The 19,299-nt window shown below is 43.1% G+C and overlaps 1 protein-coding gene across 1 annotated transcript; it reads left to right on the top strand.

Annotated features, from left to right (window-relative positions):
• Positions 1-11,603: 11,603 nt before the first annotated feature.
• On the top strand, positions 11,604-17,622 carry LOC130888268 (uncharacterized). Its single transcript, XM_057791189.1, has 4 exons — positions 11,604-11,735; positions 13,231-13,330; positions 14,933-15,063; positions 17,329-17,622. Exons 1-4 carry the CDS (start codon positions 11,604-11,606, stop codon positions 17,620-17,622), a joined length of 657 nt encoding a protein of 218 aa, XP_057647172.1.
• The last annotated feature ends 1,677 nt before the right edge of the window (positions 17,623-19,299 follow it).

Raw genomic sequence — 19,299 nt, 5'->3', positions numbered from 1 at the left:
AAATTTCGCCTGCCTTCTAATTCTTTTTTTTTTTTTTTTTTTTTTTTTTTATTTTTCGAGACAGGGTTTCTCTGTGGTTTTGGAGCCTGTCCTGGAACTAGCTCTTGTAGACCAGGCTGGTCTCGAACTCACAGAGATCCTCCTGCCTCTGCCTCCCGAGTGCTGGGATTAAAGGCGTGCGCCACCACCGCCCGGCTGCCTTCTAATTCTTTAACTGACAGAGAAAATGAACCCGATCAAGACCTCTAGACTGGAGCCGGGTGGCACCAAAGCTACAGAGAAACCCTGTCTCGAAAAAACCAAAAAAAAAAAAAAAAAATACAAAATCTAGCGCAGGAGCCATACGGTGTGAACTTTTATGGGGGTGGGGGAAACGTAGCATCTGTCACACTCCCGGAGGGATTGAAAAAACCACAGAGGGTAAGTCATTGGAGACCCAAAGCTCAAGACCGGAAAAGGCGGGCCCTTGCAAGCCCCACCCACCGGACATGTCCAGAAGGCCTCGAGCTGGGAAACCCGCAACGTGTGTACTGCCATGTCTGTGCTTCGACTCCTCGGGGTCCTGCGGCAGCCGGTGAGTGTTAGCTCTCCCACGTGCCGGGGGAGCCCGGACTGAAGCCACCTGACTCAAAACAGCGGCGCGAGGGACGGCCTGAAGACGGGTGGGGTGACAGTCCCTTTAAATAGTGGCGTAGCGTAAATGGCTGTGGCCATGGGGGAATAACGAGGACACTAGCAGATAGTGCAGGCCACGTGGGTGTCTCATTCTCCATCTGGCGCGTGTGACTTTCCCCTGAATTGCCTGAGTGGACTTGGCTAATTCTGTAATGAGAATTTCTAGTCGAGGCCATATTGGTGTTTGAGTACCACAGGCCTTCATTTCTGCTCAGCCTGCCGAGTATTACCATCCAGAAAGGTTGGACTTCAAACCAAGTTTTCCAGACTTGAAAGTCTCTCCCTCTCTCTTTAAAATTTTTTGGTTTGTTTTTTTACATTGATTTGTATGGGGTGGAGGATGCACACTCGTGGATGTCGGAGGACTCCTTGCGGTGACCATTTCTCTCCTACCACATTAGTTCCATGGGTAGAATTCGGGTTATCGATCAGGTGCTGTGGCCAGAGCTGGAATAATGGAACTTCTGATTTCTTTTCCTTGCTTACCTGTAATATCTGAAGTCAAAGGAATTACAGCATCCCCCCCCCATCCCCTAGAGGCCTCACCCATATCTATTATAGTACCACAGAAAAGAATTGCAGGACAGCCGGGCAGTGGTGGCGCACGCCTTTAATCCCAGCACTCGGGAGGCAGAGGCAGGCGGATCTCTGTGAGTTCGAGACCAGCCTGGTCTACAAGAGCTAGTTCCAGGACAGGCTCCAAAACCACAGAGAAACCCTGTCTCGAAAAACAAACAAAAAAACAAACAAAAAAAAAAAAAAAAAAAAAGAATTTCAGGACAAATCAGAGTGACATAAAGTAAGCTTATTAAGCAGAAAGAAAGGACTTGGGAAGAGTCAAGTGAGACTGTGAATGAGAATAGTATAATCGATTTGGGGTTGAAGCCACTTAATATTTATCTTAAGTTTAGATGTAAGAAAAAGTATGTGCTGGCATATTCCTTTTTCTGCCTTCACAGAAGATACTTTTAAAGATATAGACTACAGATTGTGGCTGGAGAAGTATTAGGGATAAACATTAATCAAAACTACACTTACTTATACATAGGTCACAAGAGATTGGACTTAAACAATTGTTCATTAGCAATCTTTTAATTGCTTTTTAAATTTTTAATGTGTATGTTTATGTCTGTACACGTATGTGGATGCAAGTACCCATGGAGGCCAGAATGGGGCGTCTGGATCCCTTGGAGCGCGAGTTACAGCAGGTTGTAAACTAACCAGATGGGTGCTGGGAATCAGACTCAGGTCCTTGCAAGGACTGCAAGCACTTTTTACTACAAAGCCATCCCTTCAGCCCATTAGCCGTTGTTAACAATTTCACTTGTGGTAACGCTCAAACAGTAGAGTTCTTTTTATAGGTGGTCAGGTCAGTTATGCTCACGATTCTTCGGTGTCATCTGGAGAAAGGATATAACCAAGTGGATAAGAGGCTCGCCTCTCTGACACCCCTTTATTTCCTAACTATCCTGCCTTAATGAGATCAGGCTTTCCTTTCCCCACCCCCACATTTCTCTCTCCTCTCAGATACTATTGAATGAAAAAAAGAAATTGAAAACAAAGGACATGACTGCTCTTAGCTATGATGGAGGAGAATGTTTATTACAGATATGTGGGAGAACGTAGTCAGAGGGAGGGACATCTGAGAGACTCCAGAGTGGACAGGACCTGACTGAGCAGGGCCATGTAGGCAGAGGGGAAAGGGAAGGGGAGGTGGGAGGGGAACCAAGTGCAGTTGCCAGAAGGTCAAAGGTCCAAAGAGACTGGTAACCGAAATTTCTGAGTTATATAAGGAAGAGCTTCTGGAGAAGGGCAGCCAAGCTCCTGGGCTGGACAGTTCATGGTAGAGGGCAGGGTATGCCATCATACTCTGAAACAGATAGGACTGAGGGATGCTGGGAGAACCTGGCAGCCAGGTCCAGCTTTGATATGTTAAAAAGGTCCTTCAGCTGTTTGTCCTGGGTTTGAGACATAATAATTGTGTGACGATTTGTTCTGAGCAGGTTATTTGAGTAAGACAGACAAGCTGAGTCCTGGTCTCTGTCTTTAGAGAATTCATTGACTCCATGGGAAAATGCTTAGCAAACACTATGTTGTCAGTAACAACCTGATAAAGGGATCCTCTGTGTCTCCTTTTCTACTACAGGGAGGAAGGGGGTGAGGCAAGATATGTGTCCAAGAGGTAACTTTTAAAATGGACATTTAATGTTTTAAGTTTACTGGTTTCTAAAAATTAAAATGAAGTCCAGAACAACAGCCTAAAAAGCTCATGAAGGTATTATTAATATCTTTATTTTAAGTACAGGATTTAATCTATAATTGCCCACAATTATCACATCACAAAAGAGATTAGTTGCTGTGTAGGTGGAGTTTTTCAGTGTCCCAGCAGTTGCTTCCAAGTAACCACACAGAAGCTTATTATTATAAATGCTTGGCTGCTAGCTCAGGCTTATTACTAACTAGCTCTTACAACTTAAATTAACCCATTTATATTAATCTATGCGATACTCCAAGGCTCTTGGCTTTTACTTTTCTTGCGTGTCCTGCTTCCTTTCCATCCTTCTGGCTGGTGACTCCTCTGCCCTTCTTCTCAGCATTCTCTGCCCTGAAAATTCTGCCTAGCTATTTGCCAATCAGCTTTTTATTAACAATGAGAGCAATACAACTTTACAATGTACAGGATTATTATTCTACATAGATTTTTTAATCACAAAAATCATAACTTCTCAAATATAAGGCTTACAGAAACATTAAATTGTTTGCAATTCCGTAAAATACCATATTGCTTCTCTGTTTTCATCCCCCAAATCTGAACTTGTGTTATCAGCTATTAATAGATTCTTATTTGGAGTGGCATTCAAGTTGGGTCCTCATGTACTACAATACAGAACTAATATCAAATACCCCAATTACATGATTTTTCTGGTTTTCAACAGATTTGCAATTTGCATTTGTTTCTTCATTTGACCAGACTGGCTTCAAACTCAGAGATCCACCTGCCTCTGCCTCATGTGTTCTGGGACTCAAGGCATGGGCCACCACCACCGGCCTGCCATTTGCATTTCTAAAACAAGGATGTAGCCTTCTAGCTTATATTATCATTTTATAACATAAGCATGTGTGACACTTGCCACCCATTTGTGTCCTTTTGTTAGGAAAAAGCTGAGCTTCAAAGAGGATAGCAAGAAGTAGCAAGACTCTAAAATCACACATGACTGTGGTGGTTTGAATGCGAATGACCCACAGGCTCATATATCTGCATGGGCTTTCTGTATACTAAGTTTATTGTCATAATAGCAAAGGAAAATGTTTTAAATGTCTAGATCTATTTTATCAGAGCACTTGGTGCAGGTAAATTTGGAACAGAGGCAGCACAGTGATAAATAATAGTGTAATCACAGGATTATCAGTAACAGCAATGAAAGCTAGGCCCATATGACTTCCTTGATGAAAAATACCAAACACGAAGAATTAATACACAACTCAGTGGATACTTGTATACCTACCGTTTGTTTTTTTTTGGATTTTTCGAGACAGGGTTTCTCCGTAGCTTTTGGTTCCTGTCCTGGAACTAGCTCTTGTAGACCAGGCTGGTCTCGAACTCACAGATATCCACCTGCCTCTGCCTCCCGAGTGCTGGGATTAAAGGCGTGCGCCACCACCGCCCGGCTATACCTACCGTTTGACAGATTCCAAGGAAGTCTGCTCTTCGTGTTCTGTTTAACATTAGAATAGAAATTCTACCAAGGGCAATTCTGTAAGAAAAGGTAATAAAAATTATCAATAGAAGCAAAGATACATGTATTATGTAGGTGACATGGTCTAGCATGTAGAAGATCCTAAGTATTCCATAAAATAAAGCATAGCAAGCTCAATGAGGGGGTAAGATGCAAGAACAATATAAGGAAACCAATCGCATCTTTGTACTCTTGAAGTAAACATCCCAACATAGCAATTTCAAAGTGAGCCTGGGCCATATGAGGCCTTGTCTAGAAAAAAGGAAAGAAATGAGCCATAAGTGAGTTGAGTTTGGAAATGACTCCAGGGAAAGAAATGAGCCATAAGTGAGTTTGGAAATGACTCCAGGGAAAGCAGCATCAAAGGGAATGAAATGTGGAAGAGAAATGAAACAGAACAAGCTGCCAGCTGAGCTGCTCCAGCCAAGATGCAGAGCCCAAGGAGGGCATTCCGGCTGCCATGGAGCCTCCAGCTGCTAGGGTTTCCCTTCCATGAGGATGATGGACTGCATCCTCTCAAATACTGAGCTAAAGTGAACTTTTTACCCCTTAAACCTGTAAATGCAGAGTTCGAGGCCAGCCTGGTCTACAAGAGCTAGGGCCAGGACAGGCTCCAAAGCTACAGAGAAACCCTGCCTCAAAAAACTAAAAAAAAAAAAAAAAAAAAAAAAAAAAAAACAAAACCCTGTAAATGCTAGTGTAAACTCGAGAGCCTGTTTTCTAGATGGCTGAAAGGCATTGAGATCTAACGGTTTGATCTAGCACTTAAGAGGCAGTGGCAGACTTAGGAGTTCAAAGCTGAGGAACCTATAAAACATCAAAATTCCCACTGGTTTCACTGCAGAAACTGAGAAATTACTTTTCAAATTCATGGGAAAATTGAAAGAACCCAGAGTAGCAATTCAACCATGAAGAACACCAGTGAGAGTGGAGGAGTTGTGCTTTGGAGTTGCACCAACAGGACCTTGCTAATGAAGACCAGGGAGTGTGCAGAGTGACTAGACATGGATTATTGGAGCTTGTTGGGGGAGGCTGTTCATTTGTTCCCAGCAGCTCAGACCTGACATAATCACTCAGAAACTATATTATTTGCAATACTATTTACCCAATATCTTAAGCATATTTCTAGCTAGCTCTTTCATCTTAAATTAACCTGTTTCTATTAATCTGTGTATTGCCACATGGCTGTGGCTTACTGGCAAGGTTCTGGCATGTCTGTCTCCTGCGGGTGGCTACATGGCTTCTCACTGACTCTGCCTACTTTCTCTCAGCATTCAGTTTAGTTTTCCTGCCTAGCTCTATTCTGCCCTATCACAGTTATTATTCATTAACTAATAAAAGCAACACATATACAGAAGGACTTCCCACACCGTAACGTGGTCTGAAACATTTGGGGCCTATGCCTGCCACCCACTTCAGGTATGGATGCTTTTGTGCCCACTGAGGATCCAGAGGAAAGTAGCTGAGACCATGCCATGGCCCTGCCTAGGCAGGCAGCAGAATCAGGTCTGCTAGGAGTTCACAGGCAGGAGAGCATGATGGTTTCCCACCGCCATACACAGAGATATTTCCAGGCCATGCAGTGCGCCGCATGGCAGATTTAGCTATTACTCAGATAAGGGTTTATGTGCTGCACACTCATTCTCAGAGTTAAAGTGGTGAGCACAGCTCCTACCTGGCGGTCCCAGAGCTAGCAGTAATGGTACATCTGCCATAACAAAAGGCAGAGAGAGGCAGAGCCGCTGCATGAGCAGACCAATTTGCAGGAAAGAAATGTAGCTGGCAGTGGCGGTGGCTCAGCCTTTAATCCCAGTACTCAGAAGGCAGAAGCAGATTCTAGGCCAGCCTGGTCTACAGAGTGAGTCCCAGGACAGCCAGGGCTACAGAGAGAAACCCTGTTTCAAAAAATAACAGAGAGAGAGGGGGAGAGAGAGAGAGAGAATCTGAGAAAGCCAGTATTGTGTGTAATCATAACATTCAGAAATTGAGACTGGAGGATCGTGAGTTTGAAATCAACCTGGGCTAATAGACCATGTTTCAAAAAAAGAAAAGAAGCCCTTATGCCTTATGCTTAGGATTGACTTATTTGTTTGTTTGAGAGAAGTTCTTGCTGTGTAGCCCTGTATTGCCTGGAACTTACTATGTCGATCAGGTGGCTTCAAACTCTGAAATCCTCCTGCCTCTGCCTCCTAGGTGCTAGGATTAATGGTGTGTACAACCACACCTGGCCTGAGGTCCAGCTTTTTTTTTTTTTTTTTTTTTTTTTTTTGTTTTGTTTTGTTTTTCGAGACAGGGTTTCTCTGTGGTTTTGGAGCCTGTCCTGGAACTTGCTCTGTAGACCAGGCTGGTCTCGAACTCACAGAGATCCGCCTGCCTCTGCCTCCCAAGTGCTGGGATTAAAGGCCGGTCCAGCTGATTTTTAACAAAGATGCCAAAACAATTCAGTAGAGAAAAAAAAATGATACTTTCCAGCAGATGTTAGGACACCTAATACATGCAAATGAATGAAGTTGAACCCTTATTTCAAAAGACATACAAAAACTCTCTCAGTAGATCAAAGACCTTAATGTCGGAACTAAATTAAAACTCTTAATAGACATAATAACGCCGGGCGGTGGTGGCGCACGCCTTTAATCCCAGCACTCGGGAGGCAGAGGCAGGCGGATCTCTGTGAGTTCAAGACCAGCCTGGTCTACAAGAGCTAGTTCCAGGACAGGCTCCAAAACCACAGAGAAACCCTGTCTCGAAAAAAACCAAAAAAAAAAAAAAATAGACATAATAACAATCTGAGATTAGATAATCTGACAGTAGATTCCCAGATAGGAAATCACCACAACCACAGCCACTCAAAGGGGAAAAAGTCGGCTTTGTCACAGTTGACACAGAAAACATGTGAAATAGGAGACATGATGTCATGATATAAAAATGTCATGATGAAACCCAATATTTTACATAGATAATGTACATTAATAAAAATGTTAAATCAGCCAGGCAGTGTTGGCGCACGCCTTTAATCCCAGCACTGTGGAGGCAGAAGCAGGCGGATCTCTGAGTTCAAGGCCAGCCTGGTTTACAGAGCAAGTTTCAGGACAGCCAGGGCTACACAAGGAGAAATTCTGTCTTGGAAAAAAAAAAGAAAAGAAAGAAAGAAACAGAAAACAAAACCAAAACAATAATTTTAAATCATCTGATAAAGGAAACTACTTCTTAAAGTTTACATTTCAATAAAAAGACAATTCTTCCAATTTGAAAGTGGGCAAGAAGACTTGAGAGATGGCTCAGGTGAAGATGGTGCTGGCTGCCAAGCCTGACGACAATTCCATCACCAGGACCCATGTTGTGGAAGAAGAAAATCAGCTCTACAAATAGTTGTCCTCTGTCCTCCACATGTGCACTATGGCATGCCCACTCCTAGCCCTGATAAATAAACTAATGTAGGGGCTGCATAGATGGCTGAGCAGGTAAGAATATGTACTGCTTGTGCAGAGGACCAGGGTTTAGATCCTAGCACCTATGTCTAGTGGCTCACAACTGCCTGTAACTCCAGCATACTCTTCTGACCTCCATAGGCATGCACACACGTGTTCACACACACACATGTTGACACACACATACACATAAATAAAAAATCTTTTTAAAAAATGTAGGTGGACATGTGATCCAAATAAACATTTTTTTTCAAAGCAAATATATGGATGGCCAGTAAGCACACGAATAAATGCTTACTATTATGTCATCTAGTCTTAAGGGCACACCTTCACTGTCCTAACTTTTTTTCCCACTAGGCTATATCTCATAAAGGTTCTACCATCTTCCAGTCATAACAGAGGCTAGCCACCAGGCAAATCCTTTAACACTGCCTTTTGAGGACATTCCAGATCCAAACTGTAGCAGCAATATCAACTGTTAGGTTTGGACACCTATCAGTAAGTCTGGTGAATTTAACAAATGAAAGTTGTTCTTTCTTATGATGTTATAGATTTAGAATTAGATTGCTTGAATGTGTTTGAGAAAAGCAGGAAACAGACTTTGGGTTTATAGATGCGATTAAATTTAAAGGTAAAGGGGCCAGAGAGATGGCACAGTGGTTAAGAGCATGTGTTCTTGCAGAGGGCTAGAGTTTGGTCCTGACGTTAGGCAACTCATAACCAGCTATAAGCTCAGCTCTAAGGGATCCGACATGTTGGTCTCCACAGGTGCCTTCAGTCCATGTACATAATTCCTCCATACACATAATTTTTCAAATGATAATAAATCTTTAAAGGTTTTGACAGTTCCTGGTGGTGGTAGCACATGCCTTTAATCCCAACACTCAGGAGGCAGAGGCAGGCATATCTCTGTGACTTCCAGGCCAGCCTGGTCTACAGAGCTAGTTCTAGGACAGCTAGGGCTGTTACACAGAGAAACCCTGTCTTGAAAAAACAAAAATTAAAAATTAAAAAAGTTTTGTTGGGGGGCTGGAGAAATGGCTCAGAGGTTAGGAGAACTTCCTGCTCTTCCAAAGGTCCTGAGTTCAATTCCCAGCAACCACATGGTGGCTCACAACCATCTGTAATGAGGTCTGGTGCCCTTTCCTGGCCTGCAGGCATGCAAGCAGACAGAATACTGTATACTTAATTAATAAATAAATATTTTTAAAAAGAGTTTTCTTGGTTTGCTCTCTCTGTAGCCCTGGCTATCCTGGAGCTTGCTATGTAGACCATGCTGGTCTTGAACCCACAGAGATCTGCCTGCCTCTACCTTCCAAATTCTGGGATTAAAGGTTTGTGTAGCCACACATGGCCTTTAAAGGATTTTAAAAATTGTGCTGGAGCCGGGCGGTGGTGGCGCACGCCTTTAATCCCAGCACTTGGGAGGCAGAGGTAGGCGGATCTCTGTGAGTTCGAGACCAGCCTGGTCTACAAGAGCTAGTTCCAGGACAGGCTCCAAAGCCACAGAGAAACCCTGTCTCGAAAAACCAAAAAAAGAAAAAAAAAAATTGGGCTGGAGAGATGGCTCAGAGTTAAGAGGACTAGCTGCTCTTCCAGAGGTCCTGAGTTCAATTTCCAGCAGCCATATTCATGGTGGCTCACAACCATCTGTAATGAGATCTGGTGCCCTCTTCTGTCACGCAGGTGTACATGCAAGCAGAACACTGTGTACATAATAAACAAATCTTTTAAAAAGGTTTTTAAAAATTACTACTGGGGCTGGGCAGTAGAGGCAAACGCCTTTAATCCCAGCACTTGGGAGGCAGAGGCAGGCGGATCTCTGTGAGTTCGAGGCTAGCCTGGTCTACAAAAGCTAGTTCCAGGAGAGGCTCCAAAGCTACAGTGAAACCCTGTGTTAAAAACAAAAACAAACAAAAAATTACTATTGGGTTGCCATCCTAGGCAGTGAGCTTGTTTAGACACTATAGCACATGGTTCTGAATGTGAACTCTTGAGGCTAAATTGCCTAAATTTAATCCTGCCTTTTTGTGCTTTTTCCCCCTCATTTCTAAAATGGGAAGAATACCTAACAAATTAATGTTGAGTTTTGAATTAGTGTGTGTATTTCAAATTATATATAATAATATAAATAATCTGATGTATATATTATTATATGGTATTATATATATAGCAGATTAGGAGACTATTAGACACATTCTAGGGATGTCTGTTTGCTTGCTTTGGTTTTTTTGAGACAGGGTTTCTCTGTGTAGCCTTGGCTGTTCTGGAACTCACTCTGTGGATCAGGCTGGGCTCGAACCCTGAGCTCTACCTGTCTCTGCCTCCCAAGTGCTGGGATTAAAGGTGTGCGCTGCCAGCACCCATATAAGGGTTTGACTATATATGTAGACTGTGATAGGAATGCTTTACTCCTGGGTGCATTGTATTGCATCTTAGAACCTCCATAGTTGAAAGGACAGGCTTTGGTTTTTAAGTCTGATTCTTGTCACTGCATGAGCCCTTTTCAGGTGTTATTAAACCCAGTGATGATTTCATATGAAAATGGAAGCTGATTAAGTCATTCAAAGCCTTCAAGAGACCTCTGCAGCAGGATCCAGAGACTCCACCATGAAAAGACCCAGCTGCTTCTGGTTCTCCTATCTGCCTGCATCTGTCCCTCCCTGAAACTTCCTTCCCTCTACACTGTCTTCTCTTCCTCCCAGTCCTCCTTTGCTTTGTGTGCTCCTGGCCTGGCCTGACTCTAGTCAGACTTGCTATACCTCAGGACTTTTAACCCTGACCTCCCTGCCAGCTGCCTCAGCTTCTGACTGCCCAGGGAAACCTCCCAGGTGTATGAGTTATAAAGATAGAGCTTTGGGGCCTGGGGCTGTTTACCACATCCTGGTGTTTTGTCTGCATGTATGTTTGTGCACTGCATGTATATAATGTCCATGGAGGCCAGAAGATGGTGTCAGATCTCCTGAGACTGGAGTTACAGATGATTGTAAACCACCATACAGGTGGCAGGAATCAAACCTGGGTTAAGAGCAGCTGGTGCTCTTAAGCAGCGAGTCCTCTCTCCAGCCCCTGCTGAATAAGTTTTTAAGAGACAGGACCATATAGCGGGAAGACTATAGACTCTAGAATCTGACAGTTCTGGATTTGAATACAGATGCAACCAGTTATCTCTGTATGATCACTGTACCCTTTCTGATCATTAATCTTCATATTGGTAAGATGAAAGATTTTAAGAATGCTAGAAAGTGCATGTGAAATCCTGATGCTTGATTGGTAGCGAGTACTGTTGTGAGAGGTATCCTGGCAACCACTTAATACACTTTCATTTCCTTCCTGCTTTGGATAGTCCCTCACATGAACTTTCCTTTTTTGGTTTTCTCTTATCTCCCACCCAGTACCTTGTAAAATGCTAACCCAGGACCTTGTGATGCTAAATAGAAGCTTTATTCCCCTGTCCAAGCCCTGAACTGGGCTTGAAAGTATCAATTCCATGAGACCATATTTCCTCCCTCCGTCAGACATTAATGATTAATTGAGCATTGTTGCATGTTGGGCCCAGAATCCTTGTTACAGTCCTCAAGGTAGTGACTTCTAACCAGTGGGAAGTCACACAGGAGCTGGAACTGTGTGTTCTCTCTCCTCTAGGACCAGATAGAGTGGCTAGGAAGGAAATTCCTTTAGTAGCTCATCTGAACTTGTCTTTATTTTCTTTTAGTCTCTTCTTCACCTTTTGACAAGTAAAGTTGGGAAAAAGTTGCCTGTGATGACCCTGAATTCTTACCCTTTCAAAGATGAGAAAGAAGAAAATTCCAAACCCATTGGTCGTTACCCTATTCCCTATAAGAAGGACCTGCCCTTTGACATCGTAGAGCTCATGGAGGAGATGGAAAGAAAGGTGAGGTACACCTTGCTTCAGGGGTCAGTGCCATTGGGGAGCCCTGTATAGGCCTCTGTGATTGCCAGTACCGCTTGCCACAGTCTGCCTAAGCTCGCCACTGTGGGTGGACCCTTCCTGGGTCCAGGTACCTTAGACCGTATGTTCTTCCTCTTTGCTTCTGCATCTTTACTCTGTCCCTTAGTGCTCTGCTCACTGTGACTGAGCTGCACTCTGTAGTTCTGTATAGCACTATAGTATAGTGCAGATATATAACTAATATATCTCAGTGAGGATACATGCTAACTGCTTAAGAGATAGGTATCTTGCTTTTTCCTCTAAAATCAAGCAGAAAAGTGAAACAACAATCTAATTCTATTACACAAAGTTAGTCATTATTAATATGTTGATGTTTTCTACTTCCCTATTTTCTTTGTAAAAATATCCATGTAAATTCTTTAATGAAATTGTTGTCTTGAATATGTTCTAGGTCAAAAACATTCTTTTTTGTTGTTTGTTTTAGAGACAATGTTTCTCTTGTGAAACAATCCTGGCTGTCCTGGAACCCACTCTGTAGACCAGACTGGCCTTGAACTCACAGAGATCTTCCTGCCTCTGTTTCCTGGTGCTGGGATTAAAGGCGTGCGCCACTATTGCCCAGCACATCATTGTTTTCAGTGGTGCCTTTTATGAGGCCAGTTGTATAAAGATGCTATATTCATCTCAGCAATCTACCATTACTGGACTTGTATGTGTATATGTTTATCCATATAGCTCTTTGTACATTCATGAATTGCTCTTTGATTGAGTTTAGTTTTTATTCCACTTTAAATAATTTGTTTTTCCATTTGTAGAGTAATATTGTAAAATCCACAGTATCAAATCAACTGCATTGCTTAAACTAATTCCTTAACAATTTTGTGGAAGCATATTTTAATAAAGCTGAATCAAAATAATGTATCTCTATATATCCATGTGATATCTTCTATATAAATCAATAATTACACAATCTGATTTTTTAAGACTATAATATCCAAGGTAGATTCAGTGCTTTAAGATTCTATGGACAGGGCTGGAGAGATGGCTCAGTGGTTAAGAGCATTGCCTGCTCTTCCAAAGGTCCTGAGTTCAATTCCCAGCAACCACATGGTGGCGCTCAGCCATCTGTAAACAAGGAACAGCAGTAAAAACATGCAGGAGTCTGGCAGCTCTGTAGTGTCTGTGTGGTGAGCTCTGATAGTAGATTTTAGTAGCTGGGAATTTATTAGACCTAAGCTGGAGAACCTAAATGATAGGGTGTATCATTTGACCTAGGTGTTCCAATCTCTATTTCAGGATGTTAATTACCAAAATTATTGTATGCACTTTAGAAGTAACAGTTATACCCTGAAAGGTGAAGGGATGCATAGGAGAGGCCTTCCCAAGATTGTATTTAACACAGCCGTGCCTCATTACTGTTACTTATTCTGATCCTAGTTTTCATTTTGTGTGACTCTGTCTTTTTCCTTTCCTGCAGACAGGATTTTTACCAAATGTATTTAAAGTGTTGTCTTACCGGCCTTTGGAATTTAGAGCTTTCTTTGCTTACTACAATGCCATCTATAATAAAGAAACAGGTAAATGAAAAGACGTACTAACACATTCTTGGATAAAGTCTGTATACTTGGCTCCTGCCTTAGTATTTCTAGAGTCCTCGGTTACTACATCAGCAAGCAGCTCAGCTTCTGTTATATCTCTGGATTCTTGTTTTATTAGTAGTGGTAGTTTGGGGCGGGGGAGGGATGAGAGAGAGAGAATGAGAATGGATATGTGTGTCTGATTATATAGTCTTAGCTGGCCCAGGACTCATTACGTAGACTTATTATGTAGCTGGTCTTGAATTCACAGCATTCCTGGTACCTCAGCTTGCCAAGTGCTGCGATTACAATCATACACTACGACATTCGGTGGCAGATTTAGATTTTGAAGCTAATGTCTGAATGCAGCTTTATGACTATAGTTATAGAACTTAGCCGGGTGGTGGTGGCAGACACTTTTAATCCCAGCACTCGGGAGGCAAAGGCAGGTGGATCTCTATGAGTTTGAGGCCAGCCTGGTCTAACAACAGCTAGTTCCAGGACAGCTACCTAAGCTACAGAGAAACTGTCTCGGAAAAAAAAAAAAAAAAGAACTTAAATTAAGTAATAATATTTTTTTCCTTGATTTTTCAAGATAGGGTTTCTCTGTATTTTTTCCTTTGCAAGTGATTGACAATTGGAGATAGCTTCTGGGTTAAGGACAGGGCTCATGTTCACTTCCCCCGTCAGCACTGGGACCTTACCTGGTGCAGACTTGTAAGGCCTTGTGCATGCTGCCATGGTCTCTGTAAGTTCAGATGCCTATCAGTTCTGCTAAAAAGGACTGTTTCCTTGGTGTCCTCAATCCCTACTGACTCTTATCTTTCTGCCTCCTTTTCCACGTAGCTCCAGGAGCCCTGAGGGAGGGGTTTGATGACTATATCCACTTAGGACTGAGTATTTCAAAGTCTCTCACTCTCTGCACATTGTCCAGTTGTAGTCTCTACTAGTTCCCATCTACTGCAAGAGGAAGCTTCTGTGATGGTGGCTGCCTGAGACATGATCTACAGGCACAGCAGACTGTCCGTTAGGACTCATTTTATTGTACATTCCTTTAGCAGAACAATAGTATGTGGGTTTCCTGCCTGGTCTCTGGTCCTTGGCTCCCTGAGCAGTGCCAGGCATGGTTCCACCTCACAGAGTGGACCTTAAGTCCTATCATAGCTGTTGGTCACTCCCACAACCTTGGTGCCACTATTGCACCTGAGCATTCTGCAGACAGGTCCCCATTGCAGACTGGGCTGTGGTCACCTTTCTCCTCTGGTACTATGCATACTGGATAGTAGGATCGAAAGCTTTAGCTAGACAACAGCGCAATCTCTCCATGTTCACTGAGATATATAGGTGTTGTCTTCAGCAATAGGACCTTACCAGCACTTTCACAAATACTCTTGAGAGGAGAAACAGACAATAGAAGAATAAGGTGACTTTAGGAAGAGTCAAGTGACAGAAGATAACAAGAAATGAGAATGACTATGCAGGTGAGGGTGGATGAGTAGGTGTGCAGGCAGAGTTGTTGATAAACACGCCTAGGCCAGATGGGTTCTTTCTAAGCTGTTGTTTGGGCTCTCTAGATGGGTCTCCTTTCCTTTTCCTCTCCAGGTCGGCTCAGCAAAGCTGACAAGGAACTCATCATCGTAGTGACCAGCCTGGGTGACAAGTGCCTATACAGCGTTGTTGTCCACAGCGCCATGTACAGGGTCTACTCAAAGAACCCAGGACTCTCTGACCAGGTTGGTGCCTACCTCTCCCGTGTCAGTGTCAGGGCCTCTCTGTACCTGGAGAAAGGGCAGAGCCCATGTCCTTGTAAGGTGTGGGGCATACACCTCAAGTTCTTCCCACTATGTGAGTTCCCACCACTAGTCCCCTGCTTTGTTCCGTATACGTGTCATGGTGGAGGGAGGGAGGGAGGAACTGAACCTCCAAACTTTATCCAAAAGTACTGGTTACTTGGCCTATACTCCCTTTTCTCTAAGGGAGTCTTTAACTATTCCACACTCTCAGTTCAGAGGCTGCCCTCGGCATGGAGCATCCAACTGTAAGCTGAGTCTTACTGCAAAGCTGCTCTTTGCTGCTACGCTGCACTACTTTCGTTTCCCAGTGCCGAATGGTACATTCACTGATTATTACAACAGGGACCAAGTCAGAGTATTAGCTTTTCTTTTATCTATTATTTTTTTAGCACTGGCCCTGGGCTTTGGGCCAATCTGCCTATCTTTCTGGAATGGGCTCTGTCCTCTCTTATCACCAAGACTGATTGTGAAATTGGTCCTGTTTCCCCAGTAAGTGCCTTACTCTGCCCTTGGTTCATCTCAAATCAGGCTTTTGGTCATCACAGGTGATCCAAATTATTCAGAAAATGGCTGAGGATAGAAACAGCCAATGAGGATTTGCCACAAAGCTTCCCTAGTTGTAATTTCTACAATGAAATCCCTTGGTTTTGGAGCTGGGAAACTAAAACATTTTCTCTGAATTATTCTCAAGTGGAGATTCATCAGTCTTTCTGCCCCTATGGTCTTCTCTCCTGACCTGGCCTGGGTGGAGATTGTGTGACTAGCCTGCAGGTAACTTCCATAGCCCGTTTGTCCTACAGAGTGCTCCTCCAGTCAGCCGGTCCTTGCTCACCCAGGCTTTGTCAGGTATTGCCTCCTGGTTGCCATGAAGCAAGTGTCTTTAGCTTTAGGGGTTTCCAGTATTTTACTCCAACAGAGAAAATGATTGTGAGTCTGTGGGACCTCATGCACTTGGAACCTGACCCCAGCTCTGCCATGACGTGGCCATATGACCTTAGGGAAGTTACTTTGCTTCTCAGAGCTGCAGTTTCCTCTTAATGAAGTGGGGATGTCAAGCGCATTCTTAACGCTCCCATGGCTAAAATGTGAGGGTCTTCTTGGTTTTGTTTTTGAATTTAGCTTTGTGAGACAGTCTCTTGTGCTGTAGCTCAGGATGGCTTGGAGTTCACAGAGTAACCTCTCAGGGAACCTGCCTCAGCATGAGCCACCATACTTGGATAAGTAGAAACTATTAATATCACAAATACTGTGCCTTGATTGGGCATCACTGGGGAAAGCGGGGTAGCCTGTGAGCTCTATTGCTCTCATCTGGAAGGCAAGCTCTTCAAGTATGAGGTTTCTGCTTTTGACTCTGAGAGAGTTTTTAAGCTACAAATGTTTAGAGGAAAAGGGAGGATTTGTTTGGTTTTTTTCAAGAGACACTGTCTTGTGTGTGTTGTTTTTTTTTTTGCCTAGACTTTTACTAAACTGAATTAATAATCCTCTTATCTCAGCTTTGAGTAGAAGGGATTGCCACTGTGTCTGATGGGGGGGGCTTTTTCGTTTTCAAAGTTATGGGTATGTGTGTAAGCCCGCATAAATTTATGTGCACTATACGCATGTAGGTATCCTCGGAGGCTAGCAGAGGGTGTTGGATCCCCTGGAACTGGGGTTACTGCAGGTGTGAGCCAGCATGTGGGTGCTGAACACTGAACCTGGGTCCTGGAAAAGAGCACTAAATGCTCTTAACTATTGAGCCGTTTTTCCAGCCTGAAAATAAAGTGGGTTTTGAAGCTAGAACAAACAAAAAGACTTTTAAGAATATTTATTTGGGGTGTGTGTGTGTGTGTGTGTGTGTGCACTTTGCTTGCATGTATGTGTACCATATGTGTATGCCTAGTGCTCTCAGAGGTCAGAAGAGGGTGTCAGGTTCCCTGAAACTGGAGATACAGATGGTTGTGAACTGAATCTAGCTCCTCTGCAAGAGCAAGTACTAACCATGGAGATGTCTTTCTAGTCCCGCAAACTTGGTAGACATGGTTTTGAACTTGATTTCCAAGTTTATATTCCATTAGGCTTGACCAAGATATTTCTCGTTCTGCCCTAACTTTGCTCCCTTTATTCTAGAATAACCTTGAGGGATTTTCCCCATTGATTCCACTGGATCTTGGATTTGATTAGTTGTGTTGTACTGGACTAAGATTCTGATTGTGCGTTTCATTGCAGGTCTGTATAAACTGGAGAAAGTCTGACCTCCCTGCTCGAGAAAAAGCAATGATAGAGTTTGCACTTGCCGTTTCCCAAGCTGACGACATAACAGATGACCATTTCAAAAAGCTTGAAATGCATGGCTTCAGTAGAGAAGATGCCTGGGACATAGCTACCATCACAGCATTCTACGCTATGGCCAACCGCCTTGTTCACTTTATCGACATCATTCCTAACAAGGGGTACTATTCGCTGGGCAGAGACAAGGACGCTAAACAGATAGAGAACGAACTTACTGCTCCGAAAGGATAAAAGCCTGACAGGAAAGGCCAGTATTTATCATTTCAGTTAGGTTGCATTAGAAGACACCCATTGGATAGCAATTAAAAATAAGTACAAAACATCTAGTTATTGGTTAGAGAAAAAAAAATTGTTTCCCACCTGCCTGATGAAGTCCTTGAGTGTCCAGGGACATGTGACACTTGAGACTTGGGACGCAGTTCAGAAAGCCTTTGTTGATTATTTGCTTCCATTGTGATCCAAAAGGACTGTACGGCAAAGGAGTTCCCAAGATGCTTTAAATATGAGTAGACATCTAATTGAATTTTGGCTAAAGTTGAAAATCTTTTAGCTTACCAAATGGTATTACCTAGAAATTGGTTGATATAGACTGATCTGACGTCTGCTCCTTATTAACATGGCTGTGCGATTAGACTCTAATATGGGGCCTACAGGAACAGGTGCAGCTAAATTTAGTTCTATTTTCAGTGCCTTCTCAGTTTTTTTACTGATGTTACAGAATCTTTTTTTAACTATTAAATTTATTTTTTAAAACAATCTTTTCTCGGGGCTGGAGAGATGGCTCAGCGGTTAAGAGCACTGACTGTTCTTCCAGAGGTCCTGAGTTCAATTCCCAGCAACCACATGGTGGCTCACAGCCATCTATAATGAGATCTGGTGCCCTCTTCTGGCCTGCAGGCACACATGGAAGGAATGTTGTATACATAATAAAAATAAATAAATCTTAAAAAAAAAAAAACCAACAATCTTTTCTCATTTTACGTACCTATCCCAGTTCCCGCTCCCGCCCCTCTTGATGTTAGAATCTTAGTCATGTGTAATATGCTCTTATTTTAGGTTTTAGTAAAAAAAATATTTGGAATTGAGTACTCGCATATTAAATACAAACGTTTAAAAACAAGGCATTACTAAATTACTTATTCTGTGTTGCCACTTGTCTTGAATTTGTATCAGTGAACACTTGTTTTGTCTTCTCTACAGTACTATGGGTTTAAAGTCAAGGTTTCGCACATGCTAGTCAAGCGCTCCGCCGCTGAATCATACCCTCCGTGAACAGCTCTTAAATGGCTTTGGGACTTTGGTATATTTTTCATGTTGAATCCCTGAACTGTGAAATCTGATTATCTGGAGCCAATACAAACTAAATGAAGACTTACTGATTTTCTGCTGACGGTTCAGCCACTAATTACCTTCCTCCAGACGTCTTCCAGGTCTATCCTCACAGGCTAGATCGTCGTCCAGGTTTACTATTACAGTACCAAATGTGAACTTCCTGCAACGCTGCCCTTAACAAGACCTACAAAATTTGTCAGTTCTTGTATCTGCTTTTCCTTTTCCCTCAAGCTCTCCTTTTTGAGAACCAAGGTTCCTTGCACGGAAACTCCCCCATTCCTTGTTAACGCTTTACCCAAAACAGGTTATTTGTACTCAGCTGCAGCAGTGAGAAAGGCCCTTCGTGCAGTGCTCAGCAGATGCAGTATGAGCAGGGAGAAGGCGGGTTTGAGCAGATATTTAAGGCACCGATATAGAGTCCTTTATTCTAGGCACTGTACAGTCTAGTGCGAATGTTCTTGAATCTTTAGACTTCTAGGCTGAGTAGGCAGTGCGCCTTGAGACTTACCGTGTGACCTACAACAATACTGTAATGCACCCACCCCCCTCACCCCGCCCAATCTCGTAAGGCCAGCA

This window comes from Chionomys nivalis, chromosome 16 (assembly GCF_950005125.1).
Source record: "Chionomys nivalis chromosome 16, mChiNiv1.1, whole genome shotgun sequence".
Classification (NCBI taxonomy): domain Eukaryota; kingdom Metazoa; phylum Chordata; class Mammalia; order Rodentia; family Cricetidae; genus Chionomys; species Chionomys nivalis.
The sequence above is the reverse complement of the archived record's forward strand: the minus strand, read 5'-3'. Positions and strand labels throughout refer to the sequence as shown.

Coding starts and splice junctions, on each gene's coding strand:
- LOC130888268 (XM_057791189.1), top strand. CDS start 11,604: ATGACCCTGAATTCTTACCCTTTCAAAGATGAGAAAGAAGAAAATTCC. Junction 13,331..14,932: donor CATCTATAATAAAGAAACAG/GTAAATGAAAAG, acceptor TTTCCTCTCCAG/GTCGGCTCAGCAAAGCTGAC. Junction 15,064..17,328: donor ACCCAGGACTCTCTGACCAG/GTTGGTGCCTAC, acceptor GTTTCATTGCAG/GTCTGTATAAACTGGAGAAA.